General features: G+C 44.4%; 1 protein-coding gene across 3 annotated transcripts in view; it reads left to right on the top strand.

The window, feature by feature from the left end:
* The window catches only part of KIAA2012 (KIAA2012 ortholog), a 615491-nt gene that overhangs the window by 433770 nt on the left and 164256 nt on the right, over positions 1-17465 (top strand). For all 3 annotated transcript variants that reach the window (XM_073551517.1, XM_073551518.1, XM_073551516.1), the window contains exon 13: positions 217-302. In XM_073551517.1, the coding sequence (XP_073407618.1) occupies positions 217-302 (86 nt within the window). The remainder of the gene's footprint in view (positions 1-216; positions 303-17465) is intronic.

Below are 17465 nucleotides of genomic sequence, written 5' to 3'. Positions count from 1 at the left end.
ATAATTTACCAGACAGGGGACGTAATAAATATGTGATTGTGATTGTCAGATTGTTAGTCGAGCCTGATGAAGAGACCTGAGTAGTCTCGAAAGTTTGCAATTTGTTACCATCTTTTCAGTTAGCCATTAAAAGGTATCATATATAAATTTACAATCATATATAAATTTTGTATGAGAAGTACAAAAAAGTATTCACTATATTGTTTTCTATTACAGAGCAAGAAAATGATAAATCATCATCTTTACAGAACTCTGAAAACTCCCCAGGAAGAATGGCCACTCCTCCCCAGCATAAAGGAAAGGTATTATGAATTTTTTGCATCTTAAAGTGCAAACTATATCTCTCCTGAAAAGGATGAAAACTGTCTCGTCACCTAAAGGAGCAAATGTGCATGTTTTTTTTCATGGAGTGTAAGCAGGTGACGGAATGCAACCTGCAGACAAGAACAAGGCGGAAGTAACCAACTTAACTATTTATTCTCTGGGTATGAATATAGAAAAGGATAGTTGTTTGCACAAAGCTTAGTTCAGGGATAACCAGGTAATTAAAGAGTACAATATTCAACACATACAATGGTATCACAGTTGTTATTAGCACACTATAACTTTTGCAGAGAGATTTCACTATGTTAAATGTATCCCGTTTCATATGAGATCAATGCCCACAATAATAAGGGTACCACTATAACGATCCTCTCTATATGATAGACCGTAGTGGGGATCTTTGGTTCTTTCCGCTAGATCGCAAGTCTATCAATGCCAAAACAGAGAGAAATAAGTCCTCCAAAAATTCCATAAAAAACAATTTTATTATATTGAACAATGTCAAAGATTAAAACAGGGAAATACACGCGTTTCGATTTCTTCCTCAGAAGGGGTGCACCGTCAAGGGGTACATTGCAGCAGCTTGGACTTTGGGTAAATATGTTTATGTTCAGCTCCTTTTAATTATGGCTACTCCTGCTGTCTTATATATAATGACTGGCCATGGTGTATATAAAAAAATTCTTACCGTATATACTCGAGTATAAGTCGATCCGAGTATAAGTCGACCCCCCTAATTTTGCCACAAAAAACTGGGAGAACTTATTGACTCGAGTATAAGTCTAGGGTGGGAAATGCTCCATAGATTATTCCCCCATATGGTGTCCCCAGAAGAAGCTCCATATTGTTCCCCCATATACTGCCCCCATAAGCAGCTCCATAGATTATTCCCCCATATACTGTCCCCATAAGAAGCTCCATAGATTGTACCCCCATATACTACCCCCATTAGAAGCTCCATAGATTATTCCCCCATATGCTGCCCCCATTAGAAGCTCCATATTGTTCCCCCATATACTGCCCCCATAAGCAGCTCCATAGATTGTTCCCCCATATACTGCCCCCATTAGAAGCTCCATAGATTATTCCCCCATATGCTGCCCCCATTAGAAGCTCCATATTGTTCCCCCATATACTGCCCCCATAAGCAGCTCCATAGATTGTTCCCCCATATACTGCCCCCATAAGAAGCTCCATAGATTGTTCCCCCATATACTGCCCCCATTAGAAGCTCCATAGATTGTTCCCCCATATGCTGCCCCCATTAGAAGCTCCTTAAGATTATTCCCCCATGTGCTGCCGCTGCTGCTGCATGTAAAGATAAAAAAATGACATACTCATCTCTCCATCGCTGGGTGTCAGATTCTCACCTGTCCTGCGTCCATGGCTGCTCACCGCTCTCTGCCACGTCATCAGTCAGTGACGTTCAGACTGCAGGGGGCGCGGCGCGCACTAACCACGTCACCGCGCCCTCTGCTGTCTGAAGTCACTGACCGATGACAGACACAGACAGCAGCAAGCAGCCATGGACGCAGGACAGGTGAGTATCACTATACTTACCCGTCCTGACGCTGTGTCTTGAGCCCCCAGCTTCTCCGCGCTCTCTCTTCCTGCCTTCAGCGGTCACGTGGTACCGCTCATTAAAATCATGAATATGCACATATTCATGAGTTTTAATGAGCGGCACCACGTGACCGCTGAAGGCAGGAAGAGAGAGGATGGGGAGAAGCTGGGGGCTCAAGACAACGTCAGGACGGGTAAGTATGACCTGACACCCCCGCCCCCCCTCCCCCTCCGACCCCCTTTGTTTATGACTCGAATATAAGACGAGAGGGGGACTTTCAGCCCAATTTTTTGGGCTGAAAATCTCGACTTATATTCGAGTATATACGGTATCTAATTTGTCATTATATCTTTTACGATGAATTACCTATTTCCAGGAACTCGACTTACATTATCTTGTGAGCTCATGTGTATTTTGCACTTTAACCACTGTCCTCTGTGATCTGTTCTAGCCCTTTTATAAAATTAATATTAAAAAACTTTTATACATGTTACTATTTACTATCTGAAAAAATTGTACTTTTTGGGCTGAATATTTTCTCTGCTGCTCAATGTTTGCATTTTTTCATTTTTTCAATGAATGCGTATTTCCCTCTTTTAATCTTTGACATTGTTCAATACAATAAAATTGTTTTTTATGGAATTTTTTGGAAGACTCATTTCTCTCTGTTTTGGCAATTTCTCACGGTTCTCCGTGTTTCAACTTTTTGGGCAGTTTTTTTCTGAAAGTCTATCAATGCTCTCTGTGCTTTTCGCACTCTGGATGGTCGCCACCCTATCCATTGAACCACCCCTGAATGACCCCTGTACTGTATGAAAGTATCAGAAGTGACAGCCCGACTCACTCGCGCCTCCCCTTCGCCACCACAGGTGTCCTCCCCCGAGCCGAGCCTCCTCATAGATCTTTGGTGCTTGACCAACGATGGATGTATCTCGTACCCGGTGGAATGAGGGTTGGGCCTCGGCTCTTGACTGGTGTCGTCTGAATTCCTGTTGCTGACTGGCCATGTCTGGTTTTTGGGCCTAGACCGGCGCAGACTGGATTCCGGAACATGCCTGGAGTAGATCGGGTCTTATGGCTTTGACCAGCATAGTCTGGATTCCAGGGCTCGTCTGGCGCCGCCTGGGTTCTGTGCCAGGTTCGCAACAATCCCCTGTCTTGGGCCTCTTGTCACGGCCTGACACCCCAGCCTCATTGTCTCCCTTGACACACCACACATCCTGTCTGTTCCTTCGCCAAGTGCAAAATCTGCTTCTGTTTTGCAATGCTGCCGGCTTTTTATACCTGGGAACTGCATCATGATGGTCACCTGATCTGGTGCTCTCTTTGGATCCATCCTCCCTGCAACAATTACTCTTTCATCTCGTTCTGCATGGTTCTGTCTGAGCCATTGATGACAGTCTCTAATCACAAATGGTGCACACTGGTGAGGACTCTCACCTTTCACGGTACACTCTCTTACAGAATCACAGCCTGTAAGCCTCTACTCCTCTTATGATCTCCCTAAAGAAAGCCAGTCATCCTCCAACACTGATCTTAAAGCTTCACCTTTGATGGAGTACAAATCGATCTACAGAATATACACAAACTCTGCAATTTGTCATAACAATCCCAATAATAATAGAAGAATGCTAGTAAGGCAGGTATCTAAAGTTATTTAAAGTGCAACCAAATTACATGGTTTCTGACATCACATATTCATATAATCTCAAAGCATACAGACAGAACTGACAATAATTTAAACAAACTGCACAAACCAATAGTGCAATATATCTTATTAGAGAAATCTGCTTCCTTCCCCACTTATCAGCCAGTCCTCTCCCTGCCTCTGCTAAGACCAGACTGATTGCCAGCTCACTGTGGTGTCATGTGACACAGCTAATTATACTTTATGGAGAGGGGAGGGGATTGGTGCAGTGAAGAGCACAGTGAGGAAACAGGCAGAGGAAGATACAGAAAGACCAGGCTGAGCTTTCTAACAAGTGTTTTACCTAACTCCAAAGCTTGACTCACATCCACATGGCTCAGTTATAATGTATAATTTCTTCCATGCTGCTGCTGCATCTGTCAGTATGCTAGTTAAGGTATGAAGAGCAGGAAACCCTCTCTGTGTGCTGTGCATGAGAGATATCATAGTAGTCAATTGCAATTTAAAATATAGGGCCTGCATAGGGAAAAACTGGTGAAAATGAAGGATAAAAATCATATAATGGCCAGAAATAGTGTTATTTTTCATGGACACATAAGAAGTCACTTGAAAGCATGCATGAGTACGCTTTCAATTTTCACTGACATGTCAATAAACTTTGCATAAATCAATAATGCAAGCAAGTATATCTCGTGTTTTCAGAGAAATATGCTTGATCTTCCTGTCCCGTGCTTTCTGAACTTATTGTTCACTCTGAAAAACAGATAAAATTATAATGGTCAAAACAAGATAGACTGCAAGCTCACTGTTGTCAGATTACATCTGCCTGTTGACGTCTATGGAGACAGAAGGGAGACAAGGAGAGAGAAGCAGAGTGGAATAGAGAACCAAAGACAGGTCCATACTACTGCTTTCAAGTTAGTGTTTACTCAGGGCCGGCATTAGGGGTTGGCAGACCAGGCAGCTGCCTAGGGCCCCTGCTCCTCCAGGGGCTCGCAGCTTGTGGCACATCACGCAGCCGCTATGGGGTCCGTGAGGCAGGGGGGCCCACCTGCCACCAGAACCAACTCCCCCCACCGCATTGAACTATACTGGCATCTGCCGGGAGCAGCGCAGACACGAGGAGAGGTGAGGATAGTATTTGTTTTTTACTATAACAGTGAGTACTGGACTGTAGGGCCATTCTCTGGGGGGGGGGAGATGTGGGCTGTGTCATATACTATAAGGGCTGTGCTATATATTCTGCAGGCTGTGCTATATAATATGCGGGCTTTGCTATATTGCTATATACTATGAGGGCTGTGCTATATACTATGCGGGCTGTGCTATATACTATGCGGGCTGTGTTATATACCATTGAGGGGTATATTATATTCTATGGGGAAGGCTGTGTTAATTACTATGGGGGTATATTATATTCTATGAGGGAGGCTGTGTTATATACCATGGGGGTATATTATATTCTATGGGGGAGGCTGTGTTATATACTATCTGGCTGTGTTATATACTTTGGGGGGTACATTATACATAGTTATTAAGGATGAAGGAAGACTTTAAGTCCATCTAGTTCAACCCATATCCTATCCTAACTTGCCCTAACATGTTGATCCAGAGGAAGGCAAAAAAAACCATGTGGCAAACAGTAAGCTTCACATTGGGGAAAAATATTTCTTCCCGACTCCACATACGGCAATCAGACTAGCTCCCTGGCCCAACGCAATGTTAAGGAAGCTAGTGTATATATCCTGTAATATTATAATTTTCAAGAAAGGCATCCAGTCCATTCTTAAATTTTAGTAGGGAATCACTCATTATAACATCATATGGCAGAGAGTTCCATAGTCTCACTGCTCTTACCGTAAAGAATCCGGGTCTGTGATTATGCTTAAACATTCTTTCCTCCAGACGTAGAGGATGCCCCCTTGTCCCCATCACAGGTCTAAGAGTAAAAAGATCATTAGAAAGGTATTTGTACTGTCTGGGTCGCCCTCGCAGGGCCATGGGGTACTCGGTACCGGGCCGGTGTCAGTGGGATGTGTCACAGCAGCGGTGACCCGGTCCGTGGCCCCGGGCGCCCAAGCAATGGCGGGGAACGGAAATGGTGGAATGTAGTTAATGGAATAGTTCGTGACGCCACCTGTGGTGTTCGGCAAGGGAGATCCTCCGGGACAGATGGTGTGGTGCAGCAATGATGTTATAGCCCTCCACAGGCAGGGCTGTTGTCCCAGGGCAGGATTGGTGAAGAGACACTTAGATGGTATAGTGTTTGGCGCAGGGGATGTAGCAGTGCCAGGTGGACGGACGCCGGAAGGAATGGAGGACACCAGGGCATGTAGTTCCAAAGCTTTACTCACAGTCTGTAGTGCCCGCTTCTGTGCCATGTCCTCCAGGTCAGGGACTCAGTCAACCTCCAGGCAAGATGGAATGCTCCCTTCCAACACTCCGCCAACTTATGTGCCTTTTCTGAACGTCTCCTCTATAGCGCCTTTAAGTGTGAAGATCTCCTAGTACTGAGTTACACTGGAGTTCCTCCTGACAGATGTTCCCAAGAACTCTATTTGTACGGCAGACAGCTGTAGCCTGCTTCGGGGACTCTCTACACTGAGTCCCGGCTCTGTATCCAAATTGCTGTTGTGCCCCCAAGCCTTAGATGGGAGTAGTGCATTTACAGCCCACTACTCCACCGGTGTCTGCTGCAGAACCATTAGTGTCCATACAACCTCGGGGACCGGGCGCTGGCCTTGCACTTAGAACTTCTCGGCAGGGTTCTTCCTCTAACCCACGTCCTCTTTGTTCCCTTTCACTCCTACGTTCCGTACTTGTCTTTCCCTTCTATGGAAACTCAGGCTTTGGTTCAATGTCTTTCTCCTTTCCTTTCCCGTGCCAGCTGGCTCAGATCACTGAGGCAGCTGCAGCACTCCTTCGTCCATTCCTCTTCCAGGGATCCCCACTCCTCTCCGAGTGGCTTCCTCTCTCAGACTCCCCGTCTGACTGACTGAACAACTGACTCTCACAAATCCCAAAACCTTCCCGCTCGTTTATGTGTATTCTCAACTCCACCCACCTCCCAGCACGTTTAGTGTTCCAAGCAGGGAACCACCAAAGGTGCTCTGCTTCTCTCTAAGCAAGGAGCCGCAATGTGGTTTTGCTGAACTACTCTATTGTGTGGGGTGCGAGTGTTGGAGCGTGGTCAGGAGCCTCCAACTTACCTGGATGGTGGGGCACCACACCTTAGGAGAAGGTGCAGTACCTCTGTGGCGACTGAGCCTCAGGGGCGCCACATGTCCCCGCATATATTTATACATTGTAATAACATCACACATAAGCCTTCGATTTTCCAAACTAAATAACCCCAAGTGTAATAACCTATCTTGGCATTGCAGACCCCCCAGTTCTCTAATAACCTTGGTCACTCTTCTCTGCACCTGCTCCAGTTCAGCTATGTCTTTCTTATACACCGGAGACCAGAACTGTATGCAGTATTCTAAGTGTGGTCGTACTAGTGACTTATATAGAGGTAAAATTATGTTCTCCTCATGAGCATCTATGCCTCTTTTAATGCATCCCATTATTTTATTTGCCTTTGCAGCAGCTGCCTGACACTGGCCACTAATTGTGAGTTTGTCGTCCACCCATACACCCAGGTCTTTTTCAGTGACAGTTTTGCCCAGTGTTTTACAATTAAGCACATAATTATACATCTTGTTTGTTCTACCGAAGTGCACGACCTTACATTTATCCCCATTAAAGCTCATTTGTTATTCATCAGCCCAAGCTTCTAGCTTACATAAATACTCCTGTAATATAAAATTGTCCTCCTCTGTATTGATTACCCTGCAGAGTTTAGTGTCATCTGCAAATATTGAAATTCTACTGTTGTGAGTTCATTTTCCCCTTCACCATTGAGGTCTGATGAACTCCCTCTTCTGGTGAAGGAAGGTAGTGAGGCTGATTACCAAGCATCTGGGCAAGATGATGATGACTGGGTGACGGGAATTGCTGACTGGATATAAGGCAGCCGACGCCCTTCTGCCTTGCTGGTGATCTCTCAGGGATTCTATGAGACCAGTCTGATTCCTGCTCCTCACAAGCTAAGTTTTCTGCTCTCCTTTTTGCATTAGTGTTTTGGTTTTGTTTTTCCTTGTTTTTCTGGATTTCTGCCATTCCCTGCTGGGGTGTGCCGAATTCCTTTTTGCTCTGTCTTCAGAAAATACCTGAGTACTGATATAGTCTTTTTGAAGCCTAGCGTCTTAAGGGCTTTTTTCCCTATCAGCTGTTGGCTCTTGTTTTGATAGGGTTTTGGTTTGGCGGATTACAGACAGCAGCTTTTCTATCCTGTCCTATGTAGTTAGCTTGGGCCCCATCGTTTGCTCAGCCTATCTTTCTATCTGTGTGAGTGTTTTTTCATCTTGCTTCACCGTCATTATATGTTGGGGGCTGCCTATTGCTTTGGGGTCTGCTCTGGGGCAGTTTAGATTTCCCTTTCTGTCTTTAGGCTATGTAGTTCTCCGGCTGTGGTAGAGGGGTCTAGGGCACCGTAGGAACCCCCCACGGCTACTGCTAGTTGTTGTTGATAGGTTCAGGGGTCTGTAATCCGATAGCTGCCAACTTCTCTGGTTTTCTGGGCTTAGCTAGTACTTCTGTTTTTGCCTCCTACGGTGACTCATTCATAACAGAATCACCAGCCATACCGCAGATCCTAGGGTACTCAATAGCAGGAACGTATTGTAAAAAAAAAAAAAAAAGTGTGTATATTTTTTCCTCTATATCTCTGAGGCCGTAGGGGGAATTTTTTTTTCTCTCAATGGAGATAAAGCAATTGTCTGATCGTGTGGAGCAGCTCGCTGCGGAAGTGCGGGAAATTTCTGCCTACCTTGCTCATTCACATGCTGAACCAAAGATCCCTACTCCTGATGTGTTTTTTGGGGATCGGTCTAAATTTTTGAATTTCAAAAATAATTGTAAATTATTTTTTGCCTTGAAGCCTAACTCGTCAGGGAGCTCCGCGCAGCAGGTTAAAATTGTCATCTCTTTGCTGCGTGGCAATCCCCAGGATTGGGCGTTTTCTTTGAAACCAGATGATCCTATTCTGACTAATGTGAACGCATTTTTTCAAGCCTTGGGGTTGTTGTATGACGAACCTAATGCTATTGATCAGGCTGAAAAGACCCTGTTGGCATTGAGCCATGGTCAAGATTCTGCAGAATTGTACTGTCAAAAATTCCAAAAGTGGGCGGTCCTTACTACCTGGAATGATAATGCCTTGGCAGCTCTCTTTCGGAAGGGTTTGTCAGAAGCCGTAAAAGATACTATGGTGGGATTTCCTGTTCCCTCTGGTCTTGACGATTCTATGTCATTAGCCATTCAGGTTGATCGGCGTTTACGTGAACGCAAGACTGCACGAGAGGTGTTGCCACCTGTTGAACAAGTGTCTGAACCTATGCAACGTGATAGAGTTTTGTCCAGGGAGCAACGTCAGGAGTTCAGAAGGCGTAATAAGCTGTGTTTTTTTTGTGGAGATGCCTCGCATATTATTTCTGTCTGTCCTAAACGAGAGAAACGTTTTGCACACACGTTTTCTGTGGGTGGTGTTCAACCTAAGTTTCTTCTGGCAATTACTCTGATCTGCTCCCTGTCCACATTTTCCGCCAAGGCTTTTGTGGATACGGGAGCAGCCCTGAACGTAATGGATTTGGATTTTGCTAAACGTTGTGGATTTCCGATGACACCTCTGCGGACACCTATCCCTTTGAGGGGGATTGATGCTACTCCTTTGGCGAAAAATAAACCTCAGTTTTGGACCCAGGTGGTAATGCGGGTCGCCCCAGACCATCAAGAAAATTGCAGATTTTTGGTGTTGCATAATTTGCATGATACCATTGTTCTGGGGTTTCCCTGGTTGCAAATTCATAATCCAGTTTTGGATTGGAAATCTGTGTCTGTGGTGAGTTGGGGTTGTCGGTGTGCCCTTAGTGAGGCTCCGTTTTTTTCCACCTCACCTCAGTCGCATGATGTTCCTGACTATTTGGCGGATTTTTATGATGTATTTAGTGAGAATGAGTCTGCGTCTTTGCCTCCTCATAGGAGTTATGACTGTGCAATTGAACTGAGCCCGGGATGTAAATTTCCCAAGGGTCGGCTCTTCAATTTATCTGTACCCGAGCACGAGGCTATGCGATCCTATATTAAGGAGGCGTTGGAGAAGGGTCATATTAGAGCATCCTCTTCACCCTTAGGTGTTGGGTTTTTTTCGTGGCCAAAAAGGATGGTTCATTAAGGCCTTGTATTGATTATCATGCCCTCAACAAAATTACTATTAAATATCAGTATCCGTTACCCCTGATTTCGGATCTATTCTCCAGAGTTAAAGGTGCTTGCTGGTTTACCAAGCTTGACCTCAGGGGGGCGTATAATCTTATCCGCATTAAGCATGGGGATGAATGGAAGACGGCGTTTAATACTCCGGAGGGACATTTTGAGTACCTGGTGATGCCTTTTGGGCTCACTAATGCCCCTTCTGTATTCCAGTGCTTCATGAACGATATTTTCCGAGACTTTGTGGATAAATTTTTGATTATCTATCTGGATGATATTTTGATCTTCTCCAAGGATTGAGATTCTCATGTGGAACATGTTCGGACTGTGTTCCGGATCTTGAGGGAGAATTGCCTGTATGTCAAAGGATCGAAATGCCTTTTTGGGGTACAGAGGATTTCTTTTTTGGGATTTATTTTGTCTCCGTCAACTATTGAAATGGACCCGGCCAAGGTACAGGCCATTTATGATTGGGTTCAGCCCACTTCTTTGAAGGCCCTCCAGAAGTTTTTGGGTTTTGCTAATTTTTATCCGAAATTTCTAGCAAAATTTTCTAGTATTGCCAAGCCATTGACTGATCTGACTAAGAAGGGTGCTGATGTGTTGAATTGGTCTCCGGAGGCTGTTTCTTCCTCTCAGGAACTGAAGCAAAGATTCACTTCTGCCCCAGTTTTGCGGCAACCTGATGTCTCACTCCCGTTCCAGGTAGAGGTGGACGCTTCTGAGATTGGTGCAGGAGCTGTTTTGTCCCAAAAGGATCCTGTAACATCTAAAATGAATCCCTGTGCTTTCTTTTCCCGAAAGTTCTCTCCATCTGAACGTAACTATGATGTGGGGAAACGGGAACTGTTAGCCATGAAATGGGCATTTGAGGAGTGGAGACATTGGTTGGAGGGAGCTAAACATCAAGTCGTGGTCCTCACTGACCACAAGAATTTGATTTACCTGGAGTCGGCCAAACGCTTGAACCCTAGACAGGCTAGGTGGGCCTTGTTTTTTTACACGTTTTGATTTTGTGGTCTTTTTTCTTCCTGGCACTAAAAATGTCAAGGCTGACGCTCTCTCTAGGAGCTTCTTTGCTGATTCTCCTGTGGTGACCAAGCCTGCTACCATCTTAGGCGAAGGGGTAGTTCTTTCTGCCATCTCGCCCGATTTGAGACGTGCTGTGGAAGAGTTCCAGGAGGACAAACCTGAGCAATGTCCCAGTGGGAAGTTGTATGTTCCTGACCAGTGGAAGAAGAGAGTGATGTCTGAAGTTCATTGCTCTGCATTGGCTGGTCATCCAGGTATTTTTGGTACTAGAGATCTGGTGAGTCAGTCTTTTTGGTGGCCTGCCTTGTCTCGTGATGTCAGGAATTTTGTGCAGTCCTGTGGGACTTGCTCCTGGTCTAAACCTTGTTCTCGCTCTAGTGGGTTGTTGATGCCTTTGCCGGTCCCCAGGAGGCCATGGTCCCATATTTCAATGGATTTCTTCTTTGATATGCCTGTCTCTCAGAGAATGACTGTTATTTGGGTGATTTGTGATAGGTTCTCTAAGATGGTTCATCTTGTACCACTCCCTAAGTTGCCATCTTCCTCTGAGTTGGTGCCCCTGTTTTTGCAACAGGTGGTTCGCTTGCACGGGATTCCTGAGAACATTGTATCTGACAGAGGAGTTCAGTTTGTGTCTAGATTTTGGAGGACTTTCTGTTCCAAGCTGGGAATTCAGTTGTCCTCCTCCTCTGCTTTTCACCCTCAGACCAATGGGCAGACGGAGAGAACAAACCAGACCTTGGAGTCGTATTTGAGATGTTTTATCTCCGCTGATCAGGATGATTGGGTTTCATTTTTGCCCTTGGCCAAATTTGCTTTAAATAATAGAGCTAGTTCTGCCACTTTGATGTCACCTTTTTTTTGTAACTTTGGGTTTCATCCTCGATTTTCTTCAGGGCAGGTGGAGCCTTCTGCCTGCCCAGGTGTTGACACTGTGGTGGAGAGAATGCACCAGATCTGGGACCAAGTGGTGGATAAGTTATCTCTCTCCCAGGAAAAGGCCCAGCGGTTTTCCAACCGACATAGGACCATTGGTCCCCTGTTTAAGGTTGGTGATATGGTTTGGTTATCATCAAAAAATATCGCTATGAAGGTGGCTTCTCCTAAGTTTAAGCCTAGATTTATTGGACCTTACAAGATTTTGGAGATTATTAATCCGGTCTCTTTTTGTTTGGCTCTTCCTGTCACATTTAAAATCCATAATGTGTTTCATAAGTCCTTGTTGAAGAGGTTTGTTGAACCAGTAGTTCCTGGGGTGGCACCTCCGGACCCTGTATTGGTTTAAGGTAACATGGAATATGAGGTAGAGAAGATACTGGATTCCCGTCTGGGTAGACGGAGACTCCAGTATTTGGTTAAGTGGAAGGGTTATGGTCAGGATGATAATTCCTGGGTCTCTGCCTCTGATATTCATGCCAAAAGATTGGTGCATGCTTTTCATCGGGCTCATCCTGATGGACCTGGTGGCTTGGATGAGGGTTCGGTGACCCCTCCTCAAGGGGGAGGTACTGTTGTGAGTTCATTTTCCCCTTCACCATTGAGGTCTGATGAACTCCCTCTTCTGGTGAAGGAAGGTAGTGAGGCTGATTACCAAGCATCTGGGCAGGATAATGATGACTGGGTGACGGGAATTGCTGACTGGATATAAGGCAGCCGACGCCCTTCTGCCTTGCTGGTGATCTCTCTGAGGGATTCTAGGAGACCAGTCTGATTCCTGCTCCTCAAAAGCTAAGTTTTCTGCTCTCCTTTTTGCATTAGTGTTTTGGTTTTGTTTTTCCTTGTTTTTCTGGATTTCTGCCATTCCCTGCTGGGGTGTGCTGAATTCCTTTTTGCTCTGTCTTCAGAAAATACCTGAGTACTGATATAGTCTTTTTGAAGCCTAGCGTCTTCAGGGCTTTTTTCCCTATCAGCTGTTGGCTCTTGTTTTGATAGGGTTTTGGCGGATTACAGACAGCAGCTTTTCTATCCTGTCCTATGTAGTTAGCTTGGGCCCCATCGTTTGCTCAGCCTATCTTTCTATCTGTGTGAGTGTTTTTTCATCTTGCTTCACCGTCATTATATGTTGGGGGCTGCCTATTGCTTTGGGGTCTGCTCTGGGGCAGTTTAGATTTCCCTTTCTGTCTTTAGGCTATGTAGTTCTCCGGCTGTGAATGAGGGGTCTAGGGCACCGTAGGAACCCCCCACGGCTACTGCTAGTTGTTGTTGATAGGTTAAGGGGTCTGTAATCCGATAGCTGCCAACTTCTCTGGTTTTCTGGACTTAGCTAGTACTTCTGTTTTTGCCTCCAAGGTGACTCATTCATAACATTCTACTCTCTATGCCCCCTACAAGGTCATTAATAAATATGTTAAAAAGAAGGGGGCCCAATACTGACTCCTGTGGTACCCCACTGCTAACCGTGACCCAGTCCGAGTGTGCTCCATTAATAACCACCCTTTGTTTCCTATCCCTGAGCCAGCTCTTATTCCACTTACACATATTTTCCCCTATCCCCATTGTTCTCATTTTAAGTATCAACCTTTTGGGTGGCACCGTATTAAAAGCTTTTGAAAAGTCCATGTACACCACGTCCAGTCCGGAACTTACCTCTTCATAAAAGCTTATCAGATTAGTCTGACAGGAGCGGTCCCTTGTAAACCCATGTTGATATTGGGTCATGAGGTTATTCTTCTTCATATACTCCAGTATAGTATCTCTTAGAAAACCCTCCAGGATTTTACCCACAGTTGAGGTTAAACTTACTGGCCTATAATTTCCAAGTTTAGTTTTTGTCCCCTTTTTGAATATTGGCACCACATTTGCCATACGCCAGTCCTGTGGTACAGACCCTGTTATTATGAAATCTTTACAGATTAAAAATAATGGTCTATCTATGACTGTACTTAATTTCTGCAGTAATCGGGGTGTATCCCATCCGGGCCCAGGGATTTGTCAATTTTAGTGATTTTTAGACACCGCCGTACTTCCTGCTGGGTTAAGCAGGTGACATTTAATGGAGAATTTTTGTTATCATTGATCATGTTATCCGTCATGGGATTTTCTTGTGTAAATTCTGTTGAAAAAAAGTCATTTAGCATATTGGCTTTTTCCTCATCCTTTTCCACCATTTCACCCAGATTATTTTTAAGGGGGCCAACACTATAATTTTTCAGTTTCTTACTATTTATGTAGTTAAAGAATATTTTGGGATTATTTTTACTTTCTCTGGCAATGAGTCTCTGTTTCAACCTTTGCTCTCTTGATTTGCATTTTACAGAATTTATTTAATCTTCTGTATTTATTAAATGCCTCATCACTACCTACTTGCTTTAATTCTCTAAATACTTTTGGTTTCCTGAAGTTTAGTGTCCTTGTAATCCCTCTACTACACATCTTATTAAAAAGATACATGAAAACTTATTATCTTGTGATCACTATTACCCAAGTGACCCTCAACCCATACATTTGATATGCGGGCTGGCCTGTTGGTTAATATTAGGTCTAGCAGTGCCCCCCCTCTTGTTGGGTCCTGAACCAGTTGTGAAAGGTAATTGTCTCTCATAGTTTTCAGAAACCTATTACCTTTGCTGGAACTGCAGGTTTCGGTTCCCCAATGTATTTCAGGGTAGTTGAAGTCCCCCATGATAATGACTTCTCCTTGAGTCACAGCTTCATCTATTTGCTTTATGAGGATATTCTCCGTTGCTTCCATTATTTTTGGAGACTTATAACAAACCCCTATCAGTAATTTATTATTTCCCCCCCTCCCCTTATCTCCACCCACAGGGACTCTACATTTTCATTAGATTCACATATATTATCACGCAGGATGGGTTTTAAGGATGATTTTACATATAAACACACGTCTCCCCCTCGCTTATTCATACGGTCATTTCTGAACAGACTATAGCCCGGTAAATTAACAGCCCAGTCATGGCTCTCATCCAGCCATGTCTCAGATATCCCCACCATGTCATAATTATGTTCCAACAAAATTAATTCTAAGTCCTCCATTTTGTTGGCTAGGCTTCTGACGTTAGTATACATGCACTTTATGTATCTCTCTGTACCTCTATTGTATTAGATTTTATGAAGGAGGATTGCATTATACTCTTTGATGGGGCTACATTATATTCTATGGGGAGGTGGGCTGTATTATATTCTATTTGGGGCTACATTATATTCTATGGGGGGGCTGTATTATATTTATATTCTATGAGGGTGATTGCATCATACTCTATAAGGGGGCTACATTATACTATATGAGGGGGGTGCATTATATTCTATGGGGGGTGTTGTGAATTCGCTTTCTGGCCTACCTCTGGTTACTAGTGAAGGTAGTGGAGCTGGTTATATTGACAGAGGGGTCGCGAGTTCTCTTTCCGGGCTCCCTCTGGTGGTTACTGGAGGTAATGAAGCTGATCTAATTAACAGAGGCCTGCCACCTGATAATGAGGAGGATGACTGGAGATCTGGAGTTTCTGACTGGATTTAAGACAGCCGACTCCCTCTATCCCTGCTGGTGATTTTTTCCTGCCTCCTGAGGTCTTAGTTTCCAGCTCAGTCCCTGCATGCTCAGCGAAGTGTTCTTTTGCTATTGTTCACATTTGATCTGGTTTTGTCTATTTCAGTTTTGTGTGGTCAGCCAGCTCCGGCTGGGGCTGTGCTGAATTTCCATCCTTATGTTGCTGCTTGTGCCAGTTTGTTTTTGTCTCTTATTAGATTGGCCTCTTTTTGCTCTGCTTTCAGAATATACCAGAGTGCTGATATAGTGGGCGAAGTCTAGTGACTTCAGTATTTTTCTATCAGACGTGTTGGGCATTTTTTGCAGGGTTTTTTGCGTGATTGCATACAGAGTCTTTCTTTTTCTGTCCTGTCTAGTTAGTGTGGGCCCCATAGTTTGCTCAGTCTATGTTCCTACCTGCGTTTGTGATTTCATCTTGTCTCTCCTACCATATATGTTTGGGGGCTATCTATTCCTTTGGGGTCTGTCTGGGGCAGTTTAGATTTCCCCTTTCTTGCTTTAGGCTTATTTAGTTCTCCGGCTGTGTCGAGGCGTCTAGGATCATTGTAGGTACGCTCCACGGCTACTGCTAGTTGTGTGGATAGGATCAGGGGTCTGCAATCTGCTTAGTTACCAACCTCTCTGGTTTTCTGTGGCCTAGCTTGGTCTTGCTTTCCTCCTTGGTGACCCAATCATAACAGGGGTGGTTACATTATACTCTGTGGGGTGGTTGCATTATACTCTGTGGGGTGGCTGCATTATACTCTGTGGACTGGCTGCATTATGCTCTATGGGGTGGCTGCATTATACTATATGTGGGCTGCATTATACTGTATCGAGGACTATGGGGAATACATTATACTATATGAAAAACTATGGGGTGCATTATACTACTGTATGGGAAGTGGATTGTACTACATGGATGACTATGGCGGTGCATTATACTATATGGAGCACTATGATGAGTGTATTATACTATGTGGAGGACTGAGCAGTGTATTTTAATATATAGAGGACTATGAAGAGTGTATTATACTATATGGAGGACTATGGGAAGTGTATTATACTATATGGAGGACTATGGGAAGTGTATTATACTATATGGAGGACTATGGGGAGTGTATTTTACAATATGGAGGACTATGGTGCACATTATAGTATATCGAGGACTATAGGGTGTATTATACTAAACAAGCAAAATGCTGCATATTCATTGAGTGATTGGATTGTTTATGCCAAAACAAAAATCATTGTTCTCCACAGCACATCACCGGAGCAAACTGTAGATATGCTGCTGATAACATGATACTGTATGGGGACAGATTGATCTAATAGTGATTGTTCTGTCCCCATCATTCTTTCTCAGACGGTGGAAAGAGGCCAGGAAACAAGTGTTGAATGATTTCAATATTGTCGATCACACTTGTTTAGCGTCCTGAACTCAGCGCATGTAACTACAACCGAAATGCTTGTGTGATGTGCAATATGTTAGCATTTGGGCCCCCATTTTAAACTTTGCCTAGGGCCCCACTTAGCCTAAAACCAGCCCTGTGTTTACTTTACCCCAGACCTTGATTCACAGTTACAGTGCTGAATACTGCTATATAATATCCTCTTCTGCTGCTGCTGCTTCTGAACACCTGGTGTATGGATATGGGGGAGCAAGAATGTTCCATGTTCATGGTAGACATCATAGAAGTCTCCACTGACTAGCTCGGTGACGACTGAAGAAATAGAGATAGAGCTTGCAGAGTGAAAAACTGATGAAAAATGCAGGACACAAGTAATATCATGGCCAGAAATTGTGTTATTCCTCATGTATACGTACACAAGACAGATTATTCCGAAATGTCACTTAGGCTAGTTTCACACTAGCGTATGGAGGAGCTGTGGAGGGATGCGGACTTCCTCAGTGAAGCTCCGCCCACTGCTGCACCTCCTCTGTTCAGCTCCACCTCCATCGGCATGCGGCCTGCCTACCCTATCTTTAGCATTGGGTACACAGGCTGTGCCGATGTATGCGGATGCCTCTGCATGCGTCTTTTTGACTGTGTGGCAACTGCAATAAAATGCAACACGTTGAGTTCAGCGCATGTCGC

Source organism: Dendrobates tinctorius, unplaced genomic scaffold (assembly GCF_039654945.1).
Source record: "Dendrobates tinctorius isolate UK_male_01 unplaced genomic scaffold, ASM3965494v1 ptg000177l, whole genome shotgun sequence".
NCBI classification, from domain to species: Eukaryota; Metazoa; Chordata; class Amphibia; order Anura; family Dendrobatidae; genus Dendrobates; species Dendrobates tinctorius.
The sequence above is the reverse complement of the archived record's forward strand: the minus strand, read 5'-3'. Positions and strand labels throughout refer to the sequence as shown.